The 27,500-nt window shown below is 37.0% G+C and overlaps 1 protein-coding gene across 1 annotated transcript in view; it reads right to left on the bottom strand.

Moving 5' to 3' along the window:
• The window catches only part of LOC106872542 (WD repeat and SOCS box-containing protein 1), a 21,372-nt gene extending 13,451 nt beyond the window's left edge, over window positions 1–7,921 (bottom strand). Inside the window, exon 1 of the mRNA XM_089344746.1 lies at window positions 7,651–7,921. Within this exon, the coding sequence (XP_089200872.1) occupies window positions 7,651–7,702 (52 nt within the window). The 5' untranslated portion in view covers window positions 7,703–7,921. The remainder of the gene's footprint in view (window positions 1–7,650) is intronic.
• Between the last annotated feature and the right edge of the window lie 19,579 nt (window positions 7,922–27,500).

The following is a 27,500-nucleotide window of genomic DNA, read 5'->3' on the forward strand; positions in this document are numbered from 1 at the left end:
TATATATAAATATATATATAATATTAATATATATATATATTTATATATATTATATATATATATATATATATAAATATATATTTATATATATATATATATATTTATATATATATATATATATATATATATATATATATTTATATATATATATATATTTATATATATATATATATTTATATATATATATATATTTATATATATATATATATTTATATATATATATATATTTATATATATATATATTTATATATATATATATATATTTATATATATATATATTTATATATATATATATATTTATATATATATATATATTTATATATATATATATATTTATATATATATATATATTTATATATATATATATTTATATATATATATATTTATATATATATATATATTTATATATATATATATTTATATATATATATATATTATATATATATATATATATATATTATATATATATATATTTATATATAATTTATATATATATATATATATATATATATATATATATTTATATATATATTTATATATTTATATATATATTTATATATTTATATATATATTTATATATTTATATATATATATTTATATATATATTTATATATATATATTTATATATATATTTATATATATATATTTATATATATATATTTATATATATATATATATATATTTATATATATACACTTTTCTCTGCAAAATAGGGGTAGTTTATTCTGTTCAGGCTATATTATTAGCATTATTCTGCGATTGAGAATTTAAAATCACTTCTATATATATATACACATATCTACATCGTCGTCTGAATATTTGCAGTCTTTCTTTTGCTCTATTTCCACGAATGAATACACTGTGTATCCAAACCCAAGCAATTTTATTTGCATCGTTATCTCCATATCTGCTCACCTGGATTCCTCTTTTACCTGCTCTTTACCCCCATCAACTCAGTCCTAGGTAAAGGCCTTAGAGTAAGAGTTCAAATCCTTTGAGTGCCCTTAAGTACTTTCTATACTGAGCATCATGGCATCTCATCAGCTGGTCCTCTCTCCCTACATATTATATATATATTAGTTAAAGAGGACAACAAACATTAAGGCAAGGCAAACATCACAAGTCAAAGACATTATCATTATTATTATTAGAAAAAGATTTTTCCAATAATAAAATTGTATATGACTTGAGATGTTTGACATTCCCATACACTATTTACCTACCATGAACACAATATCCTATTTGCTTGTATAAAACCATTTGCAAAAAAGCATATTTCTATGTGAATGTATTTCATTAGAATAAAATGTTGACTACATTTTTAGTGTACAGTAACTGTATGTATATATATATATATGTCCACAGCTAGCCACCTACACTTTTCCATGCAAAACGGGGGTAGTTTATCCTGTTCAGGCTATATTATTAGCATTATTCTGCGATTGAGAATTTATAATCACTTCTTTAACTTTCTAAAAGACATCTGGGTCTTCTTCTCTAGCAGAACATAATGCCAAAGTCTCAGTCATTGCTTCCATGAGGCCCAACTCTCCAAAGGACCTCAGCCACTTTGCCTCCGTGAGGCCAAATGCTCGAACATTGCTCTTTACACGCCACTGACATCGGTCCCAGTTACATGACACCAACACCAGCCATGACATGGCTTGATGGCTCTTCTCAAGCCTAGCATATCACCAAAGGTCTCCGTCACTAATCATTGCCTCTGTGAGGCTCAAAGTTCAAAGATTATGCGTCACCACTGTGTCCCGTATCTTCCTGGGTCTACCTCTACCACAGGTTCCCTCCACAGTTTTACATAGCTGTCCTCGTCTATATGCATGACATGACCATACCAGCGCAGTCGTCTCTCTTGCACACCACATCCGATGCCTCCTACGCCCAGCTTGCCTCTCAAGACACTTATACTCTGTCATACATGCACATTGGCATTGCACACCCAGCAGATGCCCTTCCTAAGGCTAACCACTCCAAGAATGCAATGGGTTCTTTCATGTGCCACTGTCACTTGTGCCAGTTGTACGATACTAATATCTGCCATGACTAGGATTTCGTTTGGTTTGAAGGGTTTTCTTCTCAAGCATGACATCTCACCCAAAGGACCCTGTCATTTGTCATTGCCCCATGGGGCCCAATGCTCAAAGGGTGATTTTTACGTTCCACCAGCATCGGCCATGTTGCCGCGGTGATAGAGAGAGAGGGAGGATGAAGAGAGTAGAGAGAGGTGTAAAATGAAAGAGAGGGAGTAGAGAGAGACATAGAGAATGTGAGAGAGGGAAAAGTAGAGAGAAAGAGGGTAAAAGAGAAAAGAACATTGAGAAGGAGAGAAAGATGGGGAAGGAAAGGAGAAACATAAATGAACGAGGTAAAGAGTGACAGTGGGAGGGAGACTAGTGTGATATAGGATGAAAGAGGGGGGGGGGAAGTAGAGAGTGACTATACAGAGAGATGCTAAGAGACTGAGAGATAAAGTGAGAGAGAGAGAGAGAGAGGGAAACCATAAAGAGAAAGGATTTGGTTTAATTTCTTCCAACCACTTAAAATATTTCAAATTTTATTTTGCTTTCAGTTTTTTCAAGTCACATCCTTGTAGAAGTTTTCTGTGATGATGTAATTGTTTTCTATGCGGTAAGAAAAAAAAAAAGAATGTGGTTTTTGTAATCAGAATCCTAAAGCTACATTTTTTTTTTTTGAAAATAAGTTGGAAACTTCATAAGCTTCAAGTGTAACTGGAATAAATTTAACAAGATACGAGAGAAGTTTTGAGTGTTTCCCAACGTGGGGCATGCGTTAGTGCGGGTTGTGAAAATTTTTGCAAGTGACTTGAGTGCATACTTGTCGACCCCCTAAGCCTATCTTTAAACACTGAAATGGAAAAAAAAAAAAAAAAAAAAAAAAAAAAAAATCGCCATGCAATATTTATACTTAAACCATGGGAATCGATGTTCTTGTTCTTGGCACTCTGTCGCTTCCGACGTCGAGGGTTCCAGTTGATTCGACCAACGGAACAGCCTGCTCATGAAATTAACGTGCATGTGGCTGAGCACTCCACAGACACGTGTACCCTTAACGTAGTTCTCGTGGATATTCAGCGTGACACAGAGTGTGACAAGGCTGACCCTTTGAATTACAGGCACAACAGAAACAGGAAGAAAGAGCGAGAGAAAGTTGTGGTGAAAGAGTACAGCAGGGTTCGCCACCATCCCCTGCCGGAGCCTCGTGGAGCTTTTATTGAGCTCCTCGTGGAGCTCAATAAACACTCACAACGCCCGGTCTGGGAATCGAAACTGCGATCCTATGACCACGAGTCCGCTGCCCTAACCACTGGGCCATTGTGCCTCCTGGAAATCGATGTAGCTACGACAAATCAGAATACCAAGTGAGGTATCTGCACTTGTTGAGCGTTTGTTTCTGTTTCAATATCTATTGTCCAGTGTCAAGCATTTATAAAAGCAGTAGTGAACTCTGCTCATTATTGAGTTGAGGTATTCGTCAGCCAGGTAATTAATTGAATTGAAGATCGCGTTTCTATATTGAAAAAAAAAAAAAAAAAATGTTGATGGGCAACAGATTTTTTTAAAAAGTGGGGGGGGGGCACCGGAAGAAAAGGTTGGGAAACACTGAGCTGGAGTGTATGCCACCAGCGGTGGCCCTTATGTTTGCCACCCACCCCCCAAAAAAACATTACCTACAACACCCAAAAGTGCCCCTTTAAAAGTGTCACCTGGGGGAGACTGTTCCTACCGCCCCCTTCTTAATTAAGTGGAGAGTAGAGGCAGGGGGAGAAAGAGAGAGACTACAGTTGAAATATGGTAAGAAAACATGGTTTTAGCAAAGTTATCTGGTTCAAAGAAATCAAGCTTACTGACTAATCACCAAACCTGACCTGTTCTAGCACTGCTATCTCTAGCAGTTGAGTGTCCATCACTGAGAAGGCCAAGAAAAGTTGAAACCACCTGGGCTGGTGGTAGCAGGGATTTTGCACCTAAAGACAATATGAGAGTGTCTCTCAGGGTGACCACCACAGTAAAGTTTATCCCAACATGTGATGCAAATGGAAACGGACTGCTCCTTAAAGAAGTGCCCATCTCTGCTATCTCTCACATGTTCCATGATGGAATACGTGGAAGTAGGGGACCCAAGAAGACATGGGATAAAGTGCTGAAAGAACAACGCTGCACCTTTCGAGCAAGATGACAAAGGGACCAAAATGTCTAGCGCTTTGCTGTGCTGAAAAAGACCTGTACTCCACAGCAGAAATGTTAAAACTGGTCCCTCTGAGACGCAAAAAGCACTTAGTACACTCTGTAAGGGATTGGCATTAGGAAGGGCATCCAACTGTAGAAACCATGCCAAATAAGACTGGAGTTTGGAGCAGCTCCCTGGTTTTCCAGTTCTGGTCAAATCGGCCATGTGAGCACGGACTTTAAATTATGATGATATATATATCTTCGAAACGTCTAGTTAGAATAGAGGCAGCTGACGAAGGAATTATTCCAAGTGGCTATCTGTTTCCTATGTGTTCGTTCCGTTGTCTGTAGTCCATTGTTCTAACGTCCTTGTACCCTGATATGCATCTATATACACATGTAGATGTAAGTATGTACATATATATGTGTATACATGCATATATATTCTTTGTATTATATATATACATATATACGACAGGCTTCTTTCAGTTTCCGTCTACCAAATCCACTCACAAGGCTTTGGTCGGTCCGAGGCTATAGTAGAAGACACTTGCCCAAGGTGCCACGCAGTGGGACTGAACCGAGAACCATGTGGATGGGAAGGCATGTAAAAGACAATTTATTTTAATAGCATATTTTCTGTTAGTAAATAGGATTTTTCTTACACACACACACACACACACTTGCTTGGTGCAGGGAAGGAGTTAGAATTTAAATTACTAAAAGTGTATTTTTCTTAAATCTCTGCAATGGATCACCGTTGGACGCATCGCCATTCCATTAAATGTGTTTATGGGGAGAAATGTATTGAAAGATATCAATACATGTCCAAAGTGACAAAGAAACTAGGAAGGTATCAGACAGTCATGGGATACGCTAAAAACAACAGCTAAATCTCCCTTTAATCACATACCTTTTTCCTCTGGAAATTGGTTTGGAAATAATAAACAATTGGCAGATTTAAGCTGTCCATATTTCAAAACTATGATTTCGAGAAAGAGTGGAAATTTTAGAATTTACGGGAGAGGGGAGGGGTTAAATATGTGTAGAAGGCAAAGCAAATTCTCACAACTTTTGTGGAAATTCCCCAACATAAAAAAAAAATTGATGAGGAATTATGAGATGCTAAAACCACAATTCTGACTTTGATATGTTTTTTTTTTTTCAATTTTTTTTATCAGAAACTTATTTTTTCAAATCGTATTTTGTCTGTTTGGCTAACCAAACGTGTGTGGCTGTATTGAACAGACAGACACGCTTTGAAACTTAAAACTACGAGGAATTTGAATCAAACTGTTTTGATCCATACATGTAACTCCCAATACCTGTGTCCAGTGCCCTTCTTTTGTCTGTCCCCTAAACTCTCTCTCTCTCGCGTTCAAAGCAGAGTTGCTACAGAAAAAATTTCAAGCTGATCACTAAAGATGTGTTGTCTTATTTAAACACATGGTGTGCGTATTCTTTACCTTCACCACACACACATATATGGTAGAGACGGACTATATGTAATCTGAACCTTTCCCCCTCCCCTTATTTATTATTATTTTTTTACGGAATCCCACGTTTTAGGCTATGGAGATTCAGATTCTGAAAAAAAATTGTTTGAAAAATTTCAATTCCCCCCCCCCCAAGCAGGTTATTTACATGCTAGAAATAACAGCCAAATCTCACAAAACTAGTGTTAGGGTTAGGGTTACGGTCAGGGTTAGGTTTACCCTGTGGATCTATATAAAAACCGGAGGGGGGGGGGGTCGAAATTTTGAAATTGAGATTTTTGAAAATTTTTTTTCAGAATCGGAATCTCCATAGCCTAAAACGTAGGATTCCGTAAAAAAAAAAAAAAAAAAGTAGGGAAAGGTTCAGATTACATATAGTCCATCTGGACCATATATATGTCCCTATCTTGTCGGAAATCCCTCTATCCAGCCTTCTGTCATGAAGTCTTTACGTTAATCTATATACATATGTATACACACACACACTCAGACATACATACGTAGAGAGTAAGATTACATGAATGAGGGAGGCTGGATATGCAACGAGAAGGGCAGCAGATGCTCCAATAAAATGTATACAAATATTCACAGGTGTGTATATATATCTATAATATTAAAAATGAAGTAAAAAAAAATCTCGAAACAGCTTAGATCGAGAAAAAAAGACAGAAAAAGGGGGGTAGCAAGCAGCTACAGAAAATCGAACTCTGTACCTCTTTGATCGCAGCATCTGACAAAGAGATGAGGGGAAAAGAAATAGAGAAGGAGGGCAAAAAAGCGAGAGAGTAGGAGGGAAGAATGGGAAGAAGATAGGGAGAGAGGAGGAGAAATAAAGCAATAGAGGGGGAGGGAAGGAGTAAGAGAGGAGGAGGAAAGGTACAAGAGAGAAAGAAAATATAAGAGAGGGGGAGGAGAGAGAGAAACATATTCAACGAAAACATTTAAACTGTGATCTTGTGAATTCTACGTTCACACGAAAATGGTTTTAGTGAAATCAATTGAAATACACTCGTGAGAAAAACAATGTATACACGTGTATGTGCTATATACACGTATATATTTGCGTGTATGTACTATATATATATATATGTTGGGTACTACTAAAGCAGCACGGACCCGAACGCGCAGTCGCGCGTCCGGGCTAGCTAGTCTTGAGTGGTCGATCCTAACCCTCACCCGCGTGTGCAAATGAATACGTGTTTAGGGTTAGGGTTAGGATCGACCACTCACGACTAGCTAGCGCGGACGCGCGACTGCGCGTTCGGGTCTGTGCTGCTTTAGTAGTACCTATATGTAGTCTATATGCGTATATATATATATATATATATAGCATGAGTGACAAATTTTTACATCTTATATATATATATATACACACACGATGTGTGAATGAGAGAAAGGGAGAGATGTGTAGGAGATATATAACAAGAAAAGAATGTTGCAATGATATCGTCTATTTTAATGAAATCAATTAACATACGTGTGTGTGTGTATATATATATATATATATATATATATATATATATATATATATATATATATACATATATATACTAGCTAATTATAGTGAATTCAATTATAGAGGACGAATGTATCCTACACATGCGTGTGTATATATAAATATATAAAGAGAGAGAGGGGGGATAGGTCTTACTGATATCTGTTTAATGAAAGTTTACATATGTATGTACACACACGGTGAGATGTTACATAGGGATGAATATACACTCGTCTTTGATCGTGTATGTGTGTGTATATATATATATATGAAAGAGAAACAGGTTTTCACTGACGTCTTCTACACACGCATGTGGATCTGTACTGGATGAGTGGGAATGAGGGACGAATATATATATATAGATATATACACATCATAAACGAGTGTGTAGATCATATATGGGTGGGTGTGTTGAGAGAGGGAGAATACAGTGTGAAAAGTTGTTTTTTACCAATGTCGTCTGGTTCAATGAATTCAAAGCTACTGGAAATTTCTTCCCGCATCTGAGCCAAGCCGATAGTACTCCCTTCTATGATGTCAAAAGAGGACTGATAGAACCGGATAACTGTACCAATATACAATTGAATTTCTATAAAGCTGCCCGGGTCCGTCCTATTAGGTTGCTAACATTTGGTAAGTGATTATTTGGCGATTACAAGGCCTGGTTAGTGGGTTACTATAGCGTCGGAGAAACAACGTGTAGTATGTAATATGTTGCGCATAGTGATTTAATAGAACCGGCGGTAGTTAGTGGTCGGCTGCAGAAGAGGTGATGGGGGCGCAGAGATAACGACGTAGTGGGAGGCAGGGCATAAATTAGCTGTTGGCGATAGGGTTGATGGTGGGAGTAGGAGTAAGGAGGAAATGGACGCGGTGGTAGGAGTAGTTGATAGTGAAGAGGGTGTTGTAGAGTGTTGGTGGTAGGAGGAGTGATACTAAGGGGATGGCGAAGAATTAGGTAGTTAAGAGAGGGGGGTGCCCTTCAAATGTTTCTTTGAGATGACGAAAGATACGTCGAGGACAATGAACAAACAGAAAGAGGGACAGAACCAGGAATAGGAGGGGGAAGAGAAAAATGATTACAGTGAGAGAGGGGGAGGAAGGTTAGAGTAAAAGAGTGAATGACCAATGTCCGAGCGAAACACGAAGATAAAGGAGGAGGGAGTGAAATAAAAAGGGTGAATGACCGAGGGAGGGGGTGAGACAATAGGAGGAGTAGAGGGTATAGGGCGAAGGTTAGGAGAAATAAGAGAGGAAGAGATATGTAGAGATTAGTGAGAGAGAGAGAGAAAAAAAGAAAGGAGAATGCGTAAGAAAAAGTATAGAGAAGTGAATGAAGGAAAAAGGAAAAGGAGAAAAGAAGAAGTAGAAGTAGAAAAGTGAGGAGTGGTGAGAGGGAAAATTACATAGAATGAGAGGAGGGGAGGTGGAGTAAGTTGTACAAGAGAGGAGTAACCCTGTTTGGTCGTGTACGTGTGACTTCTCTTTTGTGTGTGTGTGTGTGTGCGTGCGGGCGCGCACGTAATTTTGCGTAGTACATGTGTGTACGCGTGTTATTGTGTTGTATGGACTTATCTACGTATGAACAAGCAGAACATAAGCAATTTTATGTATGTATGTATGATCGAAAGGCTCCGAATTTCCGTACTCCGAGTTGCTCGTTTCCAATCATCAGTTGGTAAACCGAGTCTGGTTTTCTTATACGAAATGAAAGTCTGAAGGAAGTTTCCTGAAAATCGGAACCTTTGAGCTGTAATGAAAAAGAATGCTCTACATTATTTATTGAGTCTTGTAATTTATCGCTTCTGTTGAATCAACAAATAAATATATACATATGTACGTACGTGTCTATACATAGACACAGAATAACCATTTATACACAAAAGATCAGACATTGATAGATAGATAGATAGATAGATAGATAGATAGACAGGGAGACAGATAGATAGATAGATAGACAGGAAGACAGACAGATAGATAGATAGATAGACAGGGAGACAGATAGATAGATAGACAGGAAGACAGACAGATAGATAGATAGACAGGAAGACAGATAGATAGATAGACAGGAAGACAGACAGATAGGTAGATAGATAGATAGACAAACAGATATATAGATAGACAGGAAGACAGACAGATAGATAGATAGATAGATAGACAGGAAGACAGACAGATTGATAGATAGACAGATAGACAGACAGATAGATAGATTTATTTATAGATAGATAGATGTGTATGGGTGCGTGTGTGTGAGAAACAGAGGGTACTACAAGAAAGTTAACGGTAAAACTTTGTTTTGTGTTCGTGTGTGTATGTATTTATATATTTGTGTGTGTGTGTGTTATCTATGTAACTGTATATGGGTATATAAGAGAGGGGGGGGTATAAGGAAAGCGGGAAGGAAACTGTGTAAATATGATTTGAGGATCGGGCGCGCCCCTATGTGTGCGTGCTTGCGTATGTCTACGACTGTGTATGTGAGTGTGCGGATGTGTATGTGTGTAAATATTTGTCTTTCTATGTATCCTGTGAGTGAAAGAGAGAGAGAGAAAGAGAAAGAGAGAGTGATATATAAACAGTGAAGGGGGGAGCGTGCGTGCGCACGCAAGCAGTTCACGATACGACTTTGTCTCGTGTTTTGTGTGTATGTATGCGTGTGTATGTGTATGTATATGCGTGTGTATGTGCGTTAGTCTGATATGTGTATATCTGTGTGTGTCTCTGTGTGTGAATCGGTCTCTATCTACGTATCTGCGTGTATGGGCGAGGGTGATACAAGGGCAGAATGAAAGAAGGGGAGGAAATCTTGTGTGTGTGTGCCAATGTGTATGCGTATGTGTATGTTCGTGTGAGACGACGATATAAACATAACGTGAAGGGAATGGCGGTACGCGCGTGCGCATCGTTACCGTCTGTAAGTGATACGAGGAAAGGGGAGGGAGGCAGGACGGGTTGTATCTTTAGCCCTGGGTCAGCCTCAGTCGACCAGACCTTGGTACGCAATAACAAGGCGCTCCAACTATGACCTCGTGGCTTTCTTTTTTCCATATGCAGAGAAGCCGCTACGACATTAACCAACTTCTTCATGTGTTTTTCGTCGTTGTACAGGACGATTACAATGGTCTTCACTGCTATTTCTAGCCGATCTTGCGATCATCAAGTGGTTCCGCACGTTAGGTGTATAAAGTTTAAAGAAATGTAAGCGTAAGGTGTGTGTGTCTGTATATATATATATATATATATATATATATATATATATATATATATATATATATGTATATATATACGACGGGCTTCTTTTCAGTTTCCGTCTACCAAATCCACTCAGAAGGCTTTGTTCGGCCCGAGGCGAGAGTAGAAGACACTATACAATCAGACATGTAGTAATTTGCCCCTCTCACTTTCTCTTCGTATCTTAAATTTATATATATATACGGCGGGCTTCTTTTCAGTTTCCGTCTACCAAACTACCAAATCCACTCATATATATATTGAACACTCAATATTTCATCTATTCAATAAGACATATTCCATATATTCAATAAGACATTCAATACTTTATTTCATTGTACCATCCATTTTTATTTTATACTAGCAGAGATACCCGGCGTTGCCCGTGTTACATGCAATTGAAAAATGAGACTTTTCTGTTATATTTTCTGTAAGGAACTGGAATACATATGATTCGAATTTCATCAAAATTGCACATGAGGGTTCTTTCCCTCTTTACACACCCTAAAAAAATTCTAATCATGAGACATGTATCCCATACTATTGATCTTTATGCGCATATTCCAAAATTTCAGTCTTCTGGAACCTGTGAAAAAGATTTTGCTCCTGCAAAATGGAGCTCATGGAGCTCTAAAATGTGGGAATGAAGGCCCCTATTGGGGGTGGGGGTGTTAACGTCAACCAGAGAAGTTGAATTGTTTGGAATGTTTTTACTTGGGTCTTATAGTATGCCTGTATATATGTGAGAGTATAGTCTCACTTTAATAGTTTCAGTATGAAATTGAAAATATTAAAGTGAAAATATTTGAAATTACAGTAGCGACATGTTATTGTTTCACTTTTGACAGGTAATACTGAAATAGTGGAATAGTTTCAGTGTTAGAGTGAAAGTATCTGACATTACAGTAGAGTGATGTTATTGTTTCATTTTTGACACATAATACTGAAATAGTGGAGGAGATAAGATATTGCTGTGGGCTCGAACTATGCAGGAAGTTAAAAATTTTTTGGGCCTAAGACACTACATGGACCTTAAAAGAATTTTGCTCCTGAAAAATGGAGCTCATGGAGCTGAAAATTGTGGGAGTTAAGGCCCCTATTGGTGATGGGTGTATTAATGTCAACCAGAGAAGTTTAATTGTTGGGAATCTTTTTAACTTGTGTGTAATATGTATTGTTTGAATTTCTTTAAAATAGGAAATATATGTATGTTCACTGGGTTTGTAAAAGAGAGCAAAGCTACAGGAAAGCAGAAGACGAATGATCACGATAATCAGTCAGCTACCTAAGCCTAGTCGTTACCATTCCCCAATGTAGGATTCCTCACCATACAGGTGACAGGTACAGCTTTAAGATGCATTATGGATCTATAGCAATTGGAAGGCCATGACTCAATACAAACAACAATGTGTGACGTTTGGAGTAAAGGGAAATGAAAGTGGTCGCCTCTGGAGTTTGCAAATGACCACTCTACCGATAGGTAACTGGGCAGAAAATATTTACAATCAATAAATGTCTTCGAACAACCAGTCACTCATCTGGGAAGGCCTTGAAATCAATGTTACCAACTGGGGACTATATGTGTCACAGTGGTAATAAAAAGACTCAAAGGAGGTCTGCAACGAAATAATTTTACTCATCGCTTTGCAAGTGAATCAGTGGAGGCAAAGATGAGTCTCATTTACTTGACAATTTATGCACCACATTGCAGAAATCACAATGTAAGTATATCTGAAAGGATAGTCTTACACTGTTGTACCGTTGAATTACAAATAATGCTCATCTGTTATGTTCGGGTGACCCTATAGCTACCAATGGTACAACTGTATTCGTCTTTGCTTAGGAAAAATGACTAAATTGTGGGTGTGAAGTCCCCATGAAGGGGTCTTTGTAACTTCTAAGAAGAAAAATTTTTAGAAATATTACTTTATTTGTGTGTAATCTGTATGGTTAAAATTTCATCAACATCAAAAATATATGAATTTTCATGGGGGTTATGGCCATTATGCATAGAATATAATTTCCAAATTTCTTAAAGATCCATTCAATACTTTTGACGTAGTTTTGCATAAGAAAACAAATGACTAATGTGTGTGTTTGTGTGCATATATATGTGTGTGTGTATGGGTGTATATATGTATAGATATCTATGCATTTATATATGTGTACATATTAGATGTACACCTATATATATACATCTACACACATGTATACATATACATGTATGCATATAGATCTATATCTATATATATATCTATACATATACATATACATGTATATGTATACATATACATCTCTCTCTCTTCCTTCCTCTCTCTCTCTCTGTATATATATATATATATATATATATATATATATATATATATATATATATATATATATATATATGTATATATATACGACGGGCTTCTTTTCAGTTTCCGTCTACCAAATCCACTCAGAAGGCTTTGTTCGGCCCGAGGCGAGAGTAGAAGACACTATACAATCAGACATGTAGTAATTTGCCCCTCTCACTTTCTCTTCGTATCTTAAATTTATATATATATACGGCGGGCTTCTTTTCAGTTTCCGTCTACCAAACTACCAAATCCACTCATATATATATTGAACACTCAATATTTCATCTATTCAATAAGACATATTCCATATATTCAATAAGACATTCAATACTTTATTTCATTGTACCATCCATTTTTATTTTATACTAGCAGAGATACCCGGCGTTGCCCGTGTTACATGCAATTGAAAAATGAGACTTTTCTGTTATATTTTCTGTAAGGAACTGGAATACATATGATTCGAATTTCATCAAAATTGCACATGAGGGTTCTTTCCCTCTTTACACACCCTAAAAAAATTCTAATCATGAGACATGTATCCCATACTATTGATCTTTATGCGCATATTCCAAAATTTCAGTCTTCTGGAACCTGTGAAAAAGATTTTGCTCCTGCAAAATGGAGCTCATGGAGCTCTAAAATGTGGGAATGAAGGCCCCTATTGGGGGTGGGGGTGTTAACGTCAACCAGAGAAGTTGAATTGTTTGGAATGTTTTTACTTGGGTCTTATAGTATGCCTGTATATATGTGAGAGTATAGTCTCACTTTAATAGTTTCAGTATGAAATTGAAAATATTAAAGTGAAAATATTTGAAATTACAGTAGCGACATGTTATTGTTTCACTTTTGACAGGTAATACTGAAATAGTGGAATAGTTTCAGTGTTAGAGTGAAAGTATCTGACATTACAGTAGAGTGATGTTATTGTTTCATTTTTGACACATAATACTGAAATAGTGGAGGAGATAAGATATTGCTGTGGGCTCGAACTATGCAGGAAGTTAAAAATTTTTTGGGCCTAAGACACTACATGGACCTTAAAAGAATTTTGCTCCTGAAAAATGGAGCTCATGGAGCTGAAAATTGTGGGAGTTAAGGCCCCTATTGGTGATGGGTGTATTAATGTCAACCAGAGAAGTTTAATTGTTGGGAATCTTTTTAACTTGTGTGTAATATGTATTGTTTGAATTTCTTTAAAATAGGAAATATATGTATGTTCACTGGGTTTGTAAAAGAGAGCAAAGCTACAGGAAAGCAGAAGACGAATGATCACGATAATCAGTCAGCTACCTAAGCCTAGTCGTTACCATTCCCCAATGTAGGATTCCTCACCATACAGGTGACAGGTACAGCTTTAAGATGCATTATGGATCTATAGCAATTGGAAGGCCATGACTCAATACAAACAACAATGTGTGACGTTTGGAGTAAAGGGAAATGAAAGTGGTCGCCTCTGGAGTTTGCAAATGACCACTCTACCGATAGGTAACTGGGCAGAAAATATTTACAATCAATAAATGTCTTCGAACAACCAGTCACTCATCTGGGAAGGCCTTGAAATCAATGTTACCAACTGGGGACTATATGTGTCACAGTGGTAATAAAAAGACTCAAAGGAGGTCTGCAACGAAATAATTTTACTCATCGCTTTGCAAGTGAATCAGTGGAGGCAAAGATGAGTCTCATTTACTTGACAATTTATGCACCACATTGCAGAAATCACAATGTAAGTATATCTGAAAGGATAGTCTTACACTGTTGTACCGTTGAATTACAAATAATGCTCATCTGTTATGTTCGGGTGACCCTATAGCTACCAATGGTACAACTGTATTCGTCTTTGCTTAGGAAAAATGACTAAATTGTGGGTGTGAAGTCCCCATGAAGGGGTCTTTGTAACTTCTAAGAAGAAAAATTTTTAGAAATATTACTTTATTTGTGTGTAATCTGTATGGTTAAAATTTCATCAACATCAAAAATATATGAATTTTCATGGGGGTTATGGCCATTATGCATAGAATATAATTTCCAAATTTCTTAAAGATCCATTCAATACTTTTGACGTAGTTTTGCATAAGAAAACAAATGACTAATGTGTGTGTTTGTGTGCATATATATGTGTGTGTGTATGGGTGTATATATGTATAGATATCTATGCATTTATATATGTGTACATATTAGATGTACACCTATATATATACATCTACACACATGTATACATATACATGTATGCATATAGATCTATATCTATATATATATCTATACATATACATATACATGTATATGTATACATATACATCTCTCTCTCTTCCTTCCTCTCTCTCTCTCTGTATATATATATATATATATATATATATATATATATACACACACACCATTAAAGTGAAAGTATCTGTCATCACAGTATCGAAATGTGATTGTTTCAGTTAGTGGAATAGTTTCATTTTTAAAGTGAAAGTATTTGACATGAGTGTTTTTGTTTCACTTTTGACACGTAATACTTAAATAGTGGAGGAGATATTATGTTGCCGTGGGCTCGAACTCTGCAAGAAGTTAAAAATTTTTTTTGACTAAAACACAACCGGAACCCTAAGTAAGACATGTGTAAAATTTGAATGAAATTGGTTGTGTAGTTCTCGAGTTTTAGGGAAACACACACACACACACACACACACACACACAGACAGACAGACAGACACACATTCTCATTTTTATATATATAGATTATATATTGTATATTATATTATATATTGTATATTCCATATTCTATATCCCACATTGGTTTTGCAGGAATATAAATAAAACATAAAAAACTGTTGGAACTCTTTTAAACAAAATAATATATTCCTCTATACACAATCATACACAACCCCTTTTTTTGTATTTAGGAGTGTGTGGTAAGTAGCTTGCTTACCAACCACATGGTTCCGGGTTCAGTCCCACTGCATGGCACCTTGGGCAAGTGTCTTCTACTATAGCCTCGGGCCGACCAAAGCCTTGTGAGTGGATTTGGTAGACGGAAACTGAAAGAAACCTGTCGTATATATGTGTATATATATATATATATATATATATATATATATATATATATATATGTGTGTGTGTGTGTTTGTGTGTCTGTGTTTATCCCCCCAACATCGCTTGACAACCGATAGTGGTGTGTTTACGTCCCCGTAACTTAGAATAAGTACTAGGCTTACAAAGAATAAGTCCTGGGGTCGATATGAATGAATGTATTTATGTATCTATATCTTTGCCAAGTTTGCAGAATTCTTTATTCTCAAGATGATCTCCCTTCCTCATATACAGCTTGCCTTAGTTGCCATTTGGCATTTCTGTGGCATTAGAATACCTGAGTCGACAATAATGTTGGTGTTATTTATTGTCGAAAAGGTTACATGATGAAAGTTGATAATCAGCGGATAAGGAAGTAACTAAAAATGCCAAAACAACAGGAAAATGACAGAATTATATTTACCATTCCCAAAATACTAAACAGGTCTGATTCACTGCAGAAGTTCAGGAAGAAGAACATTTCCTGTGTAGACACGAGGTGGTATTAACACACCTGAAATTCCAATCTGTAATTTGAAAGTGTTCCAGACCCAAAGCCAGATCAAATCATATCACAATGTAAACTACAGATAATTCAGTGGAAAATCTTATAAAGTGGGATAAATTCAAAGTGGGACAAATTCAAAGTGGGATAAATTCAAATGTTATTCATAAAAACAGGTACATATATACAAAATCTTGTCATGTATATATATGTATATATATTGATTCTTAAGGCAGTGATCTGGCAGAATCATTAACAAAATAATTAGCAACATTTACAGTCTGAGTTCAAATTCCACCAAGGGTGACTTTACCTTTCATCTTTTTAGGGTTGATTAATTAAGTACCAGTTCTAGCCCTTCTCCACATAAAAATAAAAAAATAGGGTATTCTGCCTGTAGTAGCAAGATAAAAAAGAAAAAGAAATGATGACATTGTAGAGGTGGACAGAATTTTAATAATTCAAAGGTTTATGTTGTATGGTGTTTGATAGACCTGTATTCATCCATGTTATTGAAAAACATGTGACTGGGCAAGGCATTACTTCTCTTCACTTGTGTTCATACACGCATACATAGATACACACGTACACACATAATACATATATCTATGCTTCAAGAATTTAACATAACAAATAGAAAATTTGACAAAACCATATGTATGTATGTATGTCTGTCTGTAAGTATAAATATGTGTGTGTGTGTGTATGTGTATGTACACATATCTAACAGATATACATATACACGCATGCACACAAATACACAAGTACACATTTTATGTTTCATATGTGTGTGTGTGTATGTATGTATGTATGTACGTATGTATATATGTATGTATATATTAGTAAATAATCTCTCCTTCTCTCTCTCTCTCTCATGCTCGATCTCACACACACACACACAGAGGTTTGGTTGATTAATCAAAGAAATCTAGAACAGATTTGCCTAATAAGCTGAAGTCAGATATTGTGAACTTGCTAATTGACATATTTACACACACACATTTATGTACACATATATATATATATATATATATATATATATATATATATATATATATATATATTTATATATTTATGCACACACACATATATATATATATATATATATATATATATATATATATATGAGACAAGAATGCAAAAACATCCAGGCAGTTAGATGATACAAAAAAGGGACAACAAAGCATCCGGACAGACAATACAAAAAAAAAAGCACGGATGGGTCATTCGGAGTTTTCTTTCCTCAGTCGAGTTCCAGATTATCTTTGCAATTTCGGCTGGTTATATCCGAGATTGTTCCAATCTGGCCAGCCCCAAGGAAAAACTAAGCTAAGAGCATTAGATTCCTTGGAAGAAAGCAGTGAATGTATATGAAAACAAAGGATGGAAACAAAACGGAGAAATGGTACACAAATACAAATGCAAATAAAAGACATTGACAATAGATGTCTTTCGACTAAGGAAAGTGGTGGAAAGTTCCTGGCTTTGGGTAAAAGAAAAATACAAGAAGATCAGTTAATCAGGATTTTATTGAACTTATTCCCCTCCCAGATTTACATACTTATTGCAGCAGTCCTGTAAAAGAACTTGAATGGTTGGGCTTCCAGCCAGGCCTTTCATGATACCCTTAAATCCAGGAACTTTTCAACACCCCCTTGTATATGTATATTATTATTCTGACTATAACTTAATAACCGCGAAAAGACACTCACCCAAGGTGCCACGCAGTGGGACTGAACCCAGAACCATGTGGTTGGGAAGACATACTTCTTTATTTCAATATTTTGCCATAAAGGCATAACATAGAGGGGACATTTTTTTTTATTTTGCAAGCTTGGGCTTCTCACAGTTTCCATCAGCCAAATTCACTCACAAGGCTTTGGTCAGCTCAAGGCCATAGTAGAAGACACCTGTCCAAGGTGGCATGCAGTAGGACTGAACCTGGAACTATGTGGTTGGGAAACAAATTGCTTACCATACAGCCATGTCTATGATGGCTTCTTTCAGTTTCCATCTACCAAATCCACTCACTAGGGTTTGGGTGGCTTGAGGCTATATGAGAAGACACTTACCCATGGTTCCACCCAGTGTGACTGAACCACACAGCCATACATCCACCTATTGACATTTTTATCAAATAACTTTATCGTTTCATCCCTCTTTCTATAGATTCACATATCTTCCACTTATTCATATTCACGCTTTCCAACAAGATTATAATTTATTGAATACTTTTACAGCTCTAAAACCTGTTATTAAGTGAATACCTCTCCCTACAATTATGAAACACACTAATTGACATATATAATTAATTGCACTTTCCAGATCTTTTCACTGATTTATGTACGTAAACTGTCTTGGCTTACGTCAGAAATGACACAAGTGCAAACCATTGACATGTTTAATCTATTTTGTTTCACCCAATTTTAAAACTAATGTTGATTTGGCCTTTTGAAAACATAAAAACATAAAAACAATCTGCCAAATCAGATTGGAACCTGGTGTAGCCATCTGGTTCACCAGTCCTCAGTCAAATCGTCCAACCCATGCTAGCATGGAAAGCGGACGTTAAACGATGATGATGATGATGATGTGTGTGTGTGTGTATCTATGTATATGAATATAGTAAATGTTATGTTTTCAAAAAAAAAAGCCAAATCAACATAACATATATATATATATACATATATATATATATATATATATATATATATACACACACACACTATAGTCATATACATACATACACACACACACACACACATATATATATATACTATAGTCATATACATACACACACACAGACATATATATATATATATATATATATACATATACACACATACATATATATGTATACACACACACACATATATATCGTGGCACTCCGTCGGTTACGACAACGAGGGTTCCAGTTGATCCAATCAATGGAACAGCCTGCTCATGAAATTAATGTGCAAGTGGCTGAGCACTCCACAGACACGTGTACCCTTAACATATCCTTAACAGGGAGATTCGGTGTGACACAGAGTGTGACAAGGCTGGTCCTTCTTTGAAATACAGACACAACAGAAACAGGAAGAAAGAGTGAGAGAAAGTTGTGGTGGAAGAGTGCAGCAGGGTTCGCCACCACCCCCTGCTGGAGCCCCGTGGAACTTTAGGTGTTTTTGCTCAATAAACACTCACAACATCTGATCTGGGAATCGAAACCTTGATCCTACGAGTGCAAGTCCGCTGCCCTAACCACTGGGTCATTGCGTTTCCACACACACAGACAAATCATAGGCGCAGGAGTGGCTGTGTGGTAAGAAGCTTGGTTCCCTTGATTCCAGGTTCAGTCCCACTGCATGGCATCTTGGGCAAGACTTCTACTATACCTTCTGGTTGACCAAAGCCTTGTGAGTGGATTTCGTTGATGGAAACTAAGGGAAGCCCGTTGTATATATATATATATATATATATATATATATATATTATATACATATAAGAGGGATGACCACTAAGTGGACATCCATTTTGCTAGAAGTAGACCACCTATGGTCTGACCACTAAGAAAAGATTGTTCTCAAGAAAATTCAGCAACCACCAGAACGTAAGAGAACAAGACAAATGAAAAGATACAAAATATAAAAATTAATCCTAGACCGGTTTCGTTGTCACCACTTACGTAATTACTTATGTAATTGGCCGCAACTCTTTAGTATGATCGTCTTAAATTTTAAATTGATATTAATCAAATTAATATTCAATTTTTAACCCTTAATTATTTAAATTTAAATAACCATGTTCTCTAACTGGCAAAATTCACTGCAGAGAATGTTGTGCCCACCCCCAACATCGCTTGATAAAGCTTGTGTGCTTGCGTCCCCATAACCTAGTGGTTTGGCAAAAGACACCGATAGAATAAGTACTAGGCTTACAAAGAATAAGTCCTGGGGTCGATTTGCTTGGCTAAAGGCGGTGCTCCAGCATGGCCACAGTCAAATAACTGAAACAAATAAAACAATATATATATGTGTGTGTATATATATATGTATATGAGTATATATATATATATATATATATATGTATATCATCATCATCATCATCATCGTTTAACGTCCGCTTTCCATGCTAGCATGGGTTGGACGACTTGACTGAGGACTGGTGAAACCGGATGGCAACACCAGGCTCCAATCTAAATTTGGCAGAGTTTCTACAGCTGGATGCCCTTCCTAACGCTATATATATGTATATGAGTATATATATATATATATATATATATATATATATATATATATATATATATATATATATATATATATATATATATATATATTGACTGTTGACTGAACACTATTCAATTTTTTGTCTCCGTGTTTTTCTCCTTGTCTCCGTATTCTTTCTGTTGAAGAGCGTAGCTCGAAACGTCAAAGACTTTCCGTATTCCCGAGCGTCATACTAATATATACTTTTGTTATTTACACCACCTGTCCTCGTCTGTTGTTATTATTTGTATATTCTCCCATATATATATACATAGATGTCTAGATACATTGGTAGTTTGTTTTGATCAACTGAATATTCACATGAAACCGAAATGAAAGACAAACAACATCAACAACAACCAATAAGGTGACCCTATTGACTCCAAAGTGCTATGGAATCGTTCAAGTGCTTTGAGTGCATCCAAATGGAACGCGTTTGCTTAGTAAAACATACTGCACCAGCCTTATGCTCTACTTCCAATGTAGAGGAGGCGATACATTCTGTTTTGTATAAACATCAGTTCTGCTTTAAGCATGGGAAAAGAGCAGTGTATAAAAATTGGTTCATACCACACACACACACACACACACGAGTGTATGTGTGTGTGTGTGTATGTGTGGGGAGTGGCTGTGTGTGTGTATGGGGAGTGGCTGTGTGGTAAATAGCTTGCTTACCAACCACATGGTTTCGGGTTCAGTCCCACTGCGTGGTATCTTGGGCAAGTGTCGTCTTCTACTATAGCCTCGGGCCGACCAAAGCCTTGTGAGTGGATTTGGTAGACGGAAACTGAAAGAAGCCCGTCGTATATATGTATATATATGTATGTGTGTGTGTCTGTGTTTGTCCCCCCAACATCGCTTGATAACCAATGCTGGTGTGTTTACATCCGCGTGACTTAGCGGTTCGGCAGAAAGAGACCGATAGAATAAGTACTAGGCTTACAAAGAATAAGTCCTGGGATCGATTTGCTCGACTAAAGGCGGTGCTCCAGCATGGCCGCAGTCAAATGACTGAAACAAGTAAAAGAGTAAAACATATATATCTATATAATAATATAAATAATATATAAATATATGCATACATCCATACATATATATACATACCTACATCTATATGTATACATACATGCATATACGGGTACAGGACATCACAGAAAACGTTAAACACAATGAGAAATGAAAACATAAAGACGAAGACAGGTAATAAGGGTAGAAATTGAGATTAATCAATTAAAACCAGTGGCCTAGCATATTTTAAAAAATCCGAAGATTAAAATTATATTACATACAAAATTAAGAGGAATGACCACCAAAAGTGGACTCTATGCTAGAAATAGGTGTATTAATGTATGTGGTGGTGTAATAGTAGCGATAGGTGAAGAAAGCCTTACGTTTTAGTTGGAGTTGTGTTGGTCTTCCTGTAAGGGGATGTAGGATGGGTGCTATTTAAGCTCATTGTTCCAGTTTTAGTCAAATGCATCTCCACGTGATTTTATGATTGAGGGATGCGTCGTATATATATATATATATATATATATATATATATATATGTAAAATATACAAGAATATTTATGATTATATATATATATATATATCTTTGTGACCCTAAAGGTTTTTTAACCCTTATCTCTTTATATATATATATATATATATATATATATATATATACATATATATATATATACATATATATATATATACATATATATATACATATATATATACATATATATATACATATATATATACATATATATATACATATATATATACATATATATATATATATATATATATATATATATATATATATATATGTATATATATATATATATATATATACATACATATTCTTTTACTTTGTTTCAATCATTTGACTGTGGTCATACTGGAGCACCCACTTGAAGGGTTGGACAAATGAACCCCAGGACTTTTTTTAAAGCCAAATATTTATTCCATCGGTCTCTATTTGCGTAACGTTAAGGTCTGAATAGCCCAACTCTATAAGTTAGAAAATAAGTCCTGGAGTTAATTCATTCGATAGAAACCCTTCAAAGCGGTGCTCCATTATGGCCGCAGTCAAATAACAAAGAAAAGATTAAGAAAAAACATAAAAGGAACAGAATAATGACCACCAATGGTTACCGGGTTATTTCCCCTGTTAGAGTTACCTCCCTTACCAACATGATTTCCCCCCGCTGGCACCAAGTCTCCTAACATCGACCATGGTTTCCATTTCTTGTTTTATAGACCTCGGAAGGCTGAAAAGCAAAGCTAGCGTCGGTAGGATTTGAACTCAGAACGTAAAGAATCGGAAGAAATACAACACTACATTTTGTCCGATGCTATTCAACCAGAAAGCCAGCGGTTTTGTGGATGAGGGGGCGAGAGTGGTGGTGTGAGTTGCTCGATTGCATTCACATAGTCTCTGTTATTTCACTGGGACTTTATTTGGCGATCTTACGGTACGACTCCTAAATATCGGCCTTTTCCGTAAAAAGTGTCTTCGGCGATCTTTACCAAAGATCGGCCTTTTCCGTAACACCCTCCCGATCTTCACAACGGTGTTGGGGTTATGGTTTTAGTGTCACGGTTACGGTTTTAGGGTTAGGGTTACGGTTAGGGACGGAATTCCCTAACCGAAACCCTAAAACCCTAACCCTAACCCTAATCCTAAACCCTTCAAAATAAATCGCGCTCTCTGTATGTCTTTCGCTGTTATGACATCGTTTCCCTGTTACACTCCAACACTTTACGGAAAAGGTCGATCTTTGGTAAAGATCGCCGAAGACACTTTTTACGGAAAAGGCCGATATTTAGGACTCGTACCGTAAGATCCCCCTTTATTTGGATGACACCTAAAGGATGCATACTGGGATCGATGTAATCGACTAGTCCCCTCTCCCAAATTTCAGTAAAAAGGATTGTTTAAGGCCTTTGCCTTAAACTGGCAGAATCGTAGCGGTATTTCGTCTGTACCTACGTTCTCCTTTCAAATTCTGCCGGGGTCAACTCTGCCTTTACTCCTTTTGGGGGCGATTAAGAAGGTACCAGTTACAAGCTGGGGTCGACGTAATCCTTGTGCTTCCAGCAGAGAGGATTATTATCTGTGGTTGTAACACCCCCAATTTTGAAGTAGTTATGCCATGTTTGGCTCATAAGGGCCGATTTCCCGGTTTCGTTGGCATATAGGTTCCCCACCTGGACGGGACGCCCGTCTGTCGCAGGTGAGCTGCTGAATGCAGGAGGAAAGAGTGAGCAAAAGTTGTGGCAAAAGAGTTGGCAGAAGTTCGCCATTACCTTAGGTGTTTCACTCATAAACACACACATCACCCGGTCTGAGATTCGAACCCGCGATCCCTCGCCCACGAATCCGTTGCTCTAACCACTAGGCCATATGCTTCCAAAGTTATTCCTAGCGCCCATCTGAATTGGTGAATGAGGTATCACTAAACTAAATCAATGATAATTTACACGATAAAAAAATGACGAAGGCAAAAGTTGCTAACGCCAAAGACGAAAGTTATTTATATATTGCAAGTTAAGGAATTCCGTGTACTAGAGATCTCATTTTATTTTAATAACCATTACAAGTTTTATCAATGATGGGTAAAATTAAGTATGTTAACTGTGTTACCTTCCCCCCCCCCACACACACACTGACGGCCCCGGAATCCTAACGCCCGCTCCGATATCGAACGGACAGAACAGAGAGTGAGACATGGATAAATAATATATATATATGTATGCATATATATATATATGCAGGTATGTATGTATGTACGTACGTATGCATGAATGTGTGTATGCGTGTGTACGTACGTTTGTATGTATGTGTGTGTGTACATACGTATAAATATATGTATACAAATATATATATATATATATATATATATATATATATATATATATATATATATATGTATACATATATATGCGTATGTACATGTGTATATGCATGTATGTATTATGTATACATGTACGTACGTGTATGTATGTAGGTATGTATATGCGTGTACGTACACACGTATGTATGTAGGTATATATATGTACGTACGTATGTATGTATGTATATATGTATGCATGTATGTATGCATGTATGTATGTATGTACGTATGTATGAATGAATGTGTGTATGCGTGTGTACGTACGTTTGTATGTATGTATGTGTGTGTGTACATACGTATAAATATATGTATATATATATATATATATATATATATATATATATATATATATATGTACATATGTGTATATGCATGCATGTATTATGTATACATGTACGTACACATGTATGTATGTAGGTATATATGTACATATGTATGTATGTATGCACATATGTATGCATGCATGTATGTATGTATGTATGTATGTATGTATGTATGTATGTATGTATGTATGTAAGCATGTATGTATGTCTAGATGTATGTATGTATGTATTTATTACGCTAAGGCGATAAAATTGTCGAGTTAGAGTGATGAGGTCATAACACGAAAACACATCACTTAACGAGTGTTGTTGCAGAGTTATCTCCCTTACCCATCAGTCGCGATTTCATTATGTGACGTAATAAGTAACTTAATCGAATCGTTTCGTGTTCTTCATATAAGAACATACATACGAGAACGGTAATACACACACACACACACACACGTACATATATATACACACACATTCATATATATATGCATACGCACACATACATTCATATATTTCCATCTACATGTGTGTGAGAGTGTATGAGTGCGTGTTGCAGTGTGAGCGTGTGGTACAAATAATGAGGAAAAGAAAAAAAAGAAGAGAGAGAGAGGGGGGGAGAAAGAAAGAAAGAAAGCTAGCTCGATAGATAGATAGATAGATAGATAGAGAGAGAGAGAGAGAGAGAGAGAGAGAGAGAGAGAGGGGCAGACAGAGAAAAGAAGGACACTAAAAGCGCTTTATGATTCATTTGTCGAACAGAACCAGTTTCGTCAGAGTTTGAGAGACTAACAGACAGACAGGCCGAGTGACAGACAGACATACGGGCGGAGAGAAAGGGCTTCTAGACAGGCTGAGGAGCAACTGACGCAGGGGCAGTGAAAGGGAAGAGGCACAATGATGGGTTACGAAGAAGATGATTTTACCATTACAGCACAACGGATGGAATATTCTCCCTATGTACTACAGAGCAGCTGGTAAATCGATGTGGCTTCTGGTTTCATTGTAGAGTGATGTAGGAACGAAAGAAAGAAAGAAAGAGATGGTGAGAAAGAGAGATGAAATGAGAGTGAAAGATTGAGGTGGAGAGGACAGACCAGGGCTCGGCAACATTTTTTTCACTTGCGGTACACCCATGGGATTTTTGAAGTTCGGCAGCACACCTGGACTGTAAACATAACTGAAAGTTTAGGGGGAGAAAATTATATTCAGGTTACGCTGTGGCACACCTAGTATCTTCTTGTGGCACATCAGTGTGCCGCAGCATACTGGGTGTGGTGTACTGGAATAGAGGCGAGGTGACAGAGAAGATAGAAGAGCTATGACTCAGGATGTGTGTGTATGTTTGTATATATATATATAAATATAGGCGCGGGAGTGGCTGTGTGGTAAGTAGCTTGCTTACCAACCACATGGTTCTGGGTTCAGTCCCAATGCGTGGCACCTTGGGCAAGTGTCTTCTACTATAGCCTCGGGCCGACCAAAGCCTTCTGAGTGGATTTGGTAGACGGAAACTGAAAGAAGCCCGTCGTATATATGTATATATATATATGTCTGTGTATATGTTTGTGTGTCTGTGTTTGTCCCCCCAGCTTCGCTTGACGACCGATGCTGGTGTGTTTGCGTCCCCGTAACTTGGCGGTTCGGCAAAAAGAGACCGATAGAATAAGTACTAGGCTTACAAAGAATAAGTCCTGGGGTCGAGTTGCTCGACTAAAAGGGGGTGCTCCAGCATGGCCACAGGCAAATGACTGAAACCAGTAAAAGAGTAAAAGAGTATATATATATATATATATATATATATATCAATGCTTCATGTGATCGGCTTAATAATTGTTAAGGTCTTCTTTAACGTTTATGCATTAAGGCTACTGTTGGTTTCACGTTCAAGAAGGCCTTAACAATTATCTAATCTATCACATGAAGCTTTGATGTTTGTCTCCATTTTGGAGACACACGGCCTTCCAGCAGCAACTCTTACCTGTCAGGGTTTGACCACAATCTTCTGTAGTCTTACATAGCCGTCTGAAGTGAGCCTAAGGCCCTGTTCAAAGATGAGGAGTGGCATGGTACCACCGTCACTGGAGGCACAGTGACACCCAGAGACCATCACAGTTTGTGCTGTGAACTTGATTTTCATAATGTCCATGTCACATCTCAAATCATTTGTTTTGTTGGCTCACCGTCGCTTACGACATCAAGGGTTCCAGTTGATCCGATCAACGGAACAGCCTGCTCGTGAAATTAACGTGCAAGTGGCTGAGCACTCCACAGACACGTGTACCCTTAATGTAGCTCTCGTGGGAGATTCAGCGTGACACAGAGTGTGACAAGGCTGACCCTTTTGCATTACAGGCACAACAGAAACAGGAAGTAAGAGTGAGAGAAAGTTGTGGTGAAAGAGTACAGCAGGGTTCGCCACCATCCCCTGCCGGAGCCTCGTGGGGCTTTAGGTGTTTTCGCTCAATAAACACTCACAACGCCCGGTCTGGGAATCGAAACCGCGAGTCCGCTGCCCTAACCACTGGGCCATTGCACCTCCACCAACTTGCCCACAAATACCATTACAATCTTCAGCATCATCATCATCATCCTTACCAGAATGATCACCATCACCATCTCGAGCAAAATCTCCACTATCACAAACCTCACCACCACCACCATGACTGCTACCACTACCACCTGTACTAACACCCTAAAACCTAATCCAACACCAACCCCACCACT

This window comes from Octopus bimaculoides, chromosome 28 (genome assembly GCF_046866305.1).
Source record: "Octopus bimaculoides isolate indiv1 chromosome 28, ASM4686630v1, whole genome shotgun sequence".
Lineage (NCBI taxonomy): Eukaryota > Metazoa > Mollusca > Cephalopoda > Octopoda > Octopodidae > Octopus > Octopus bimaculoides.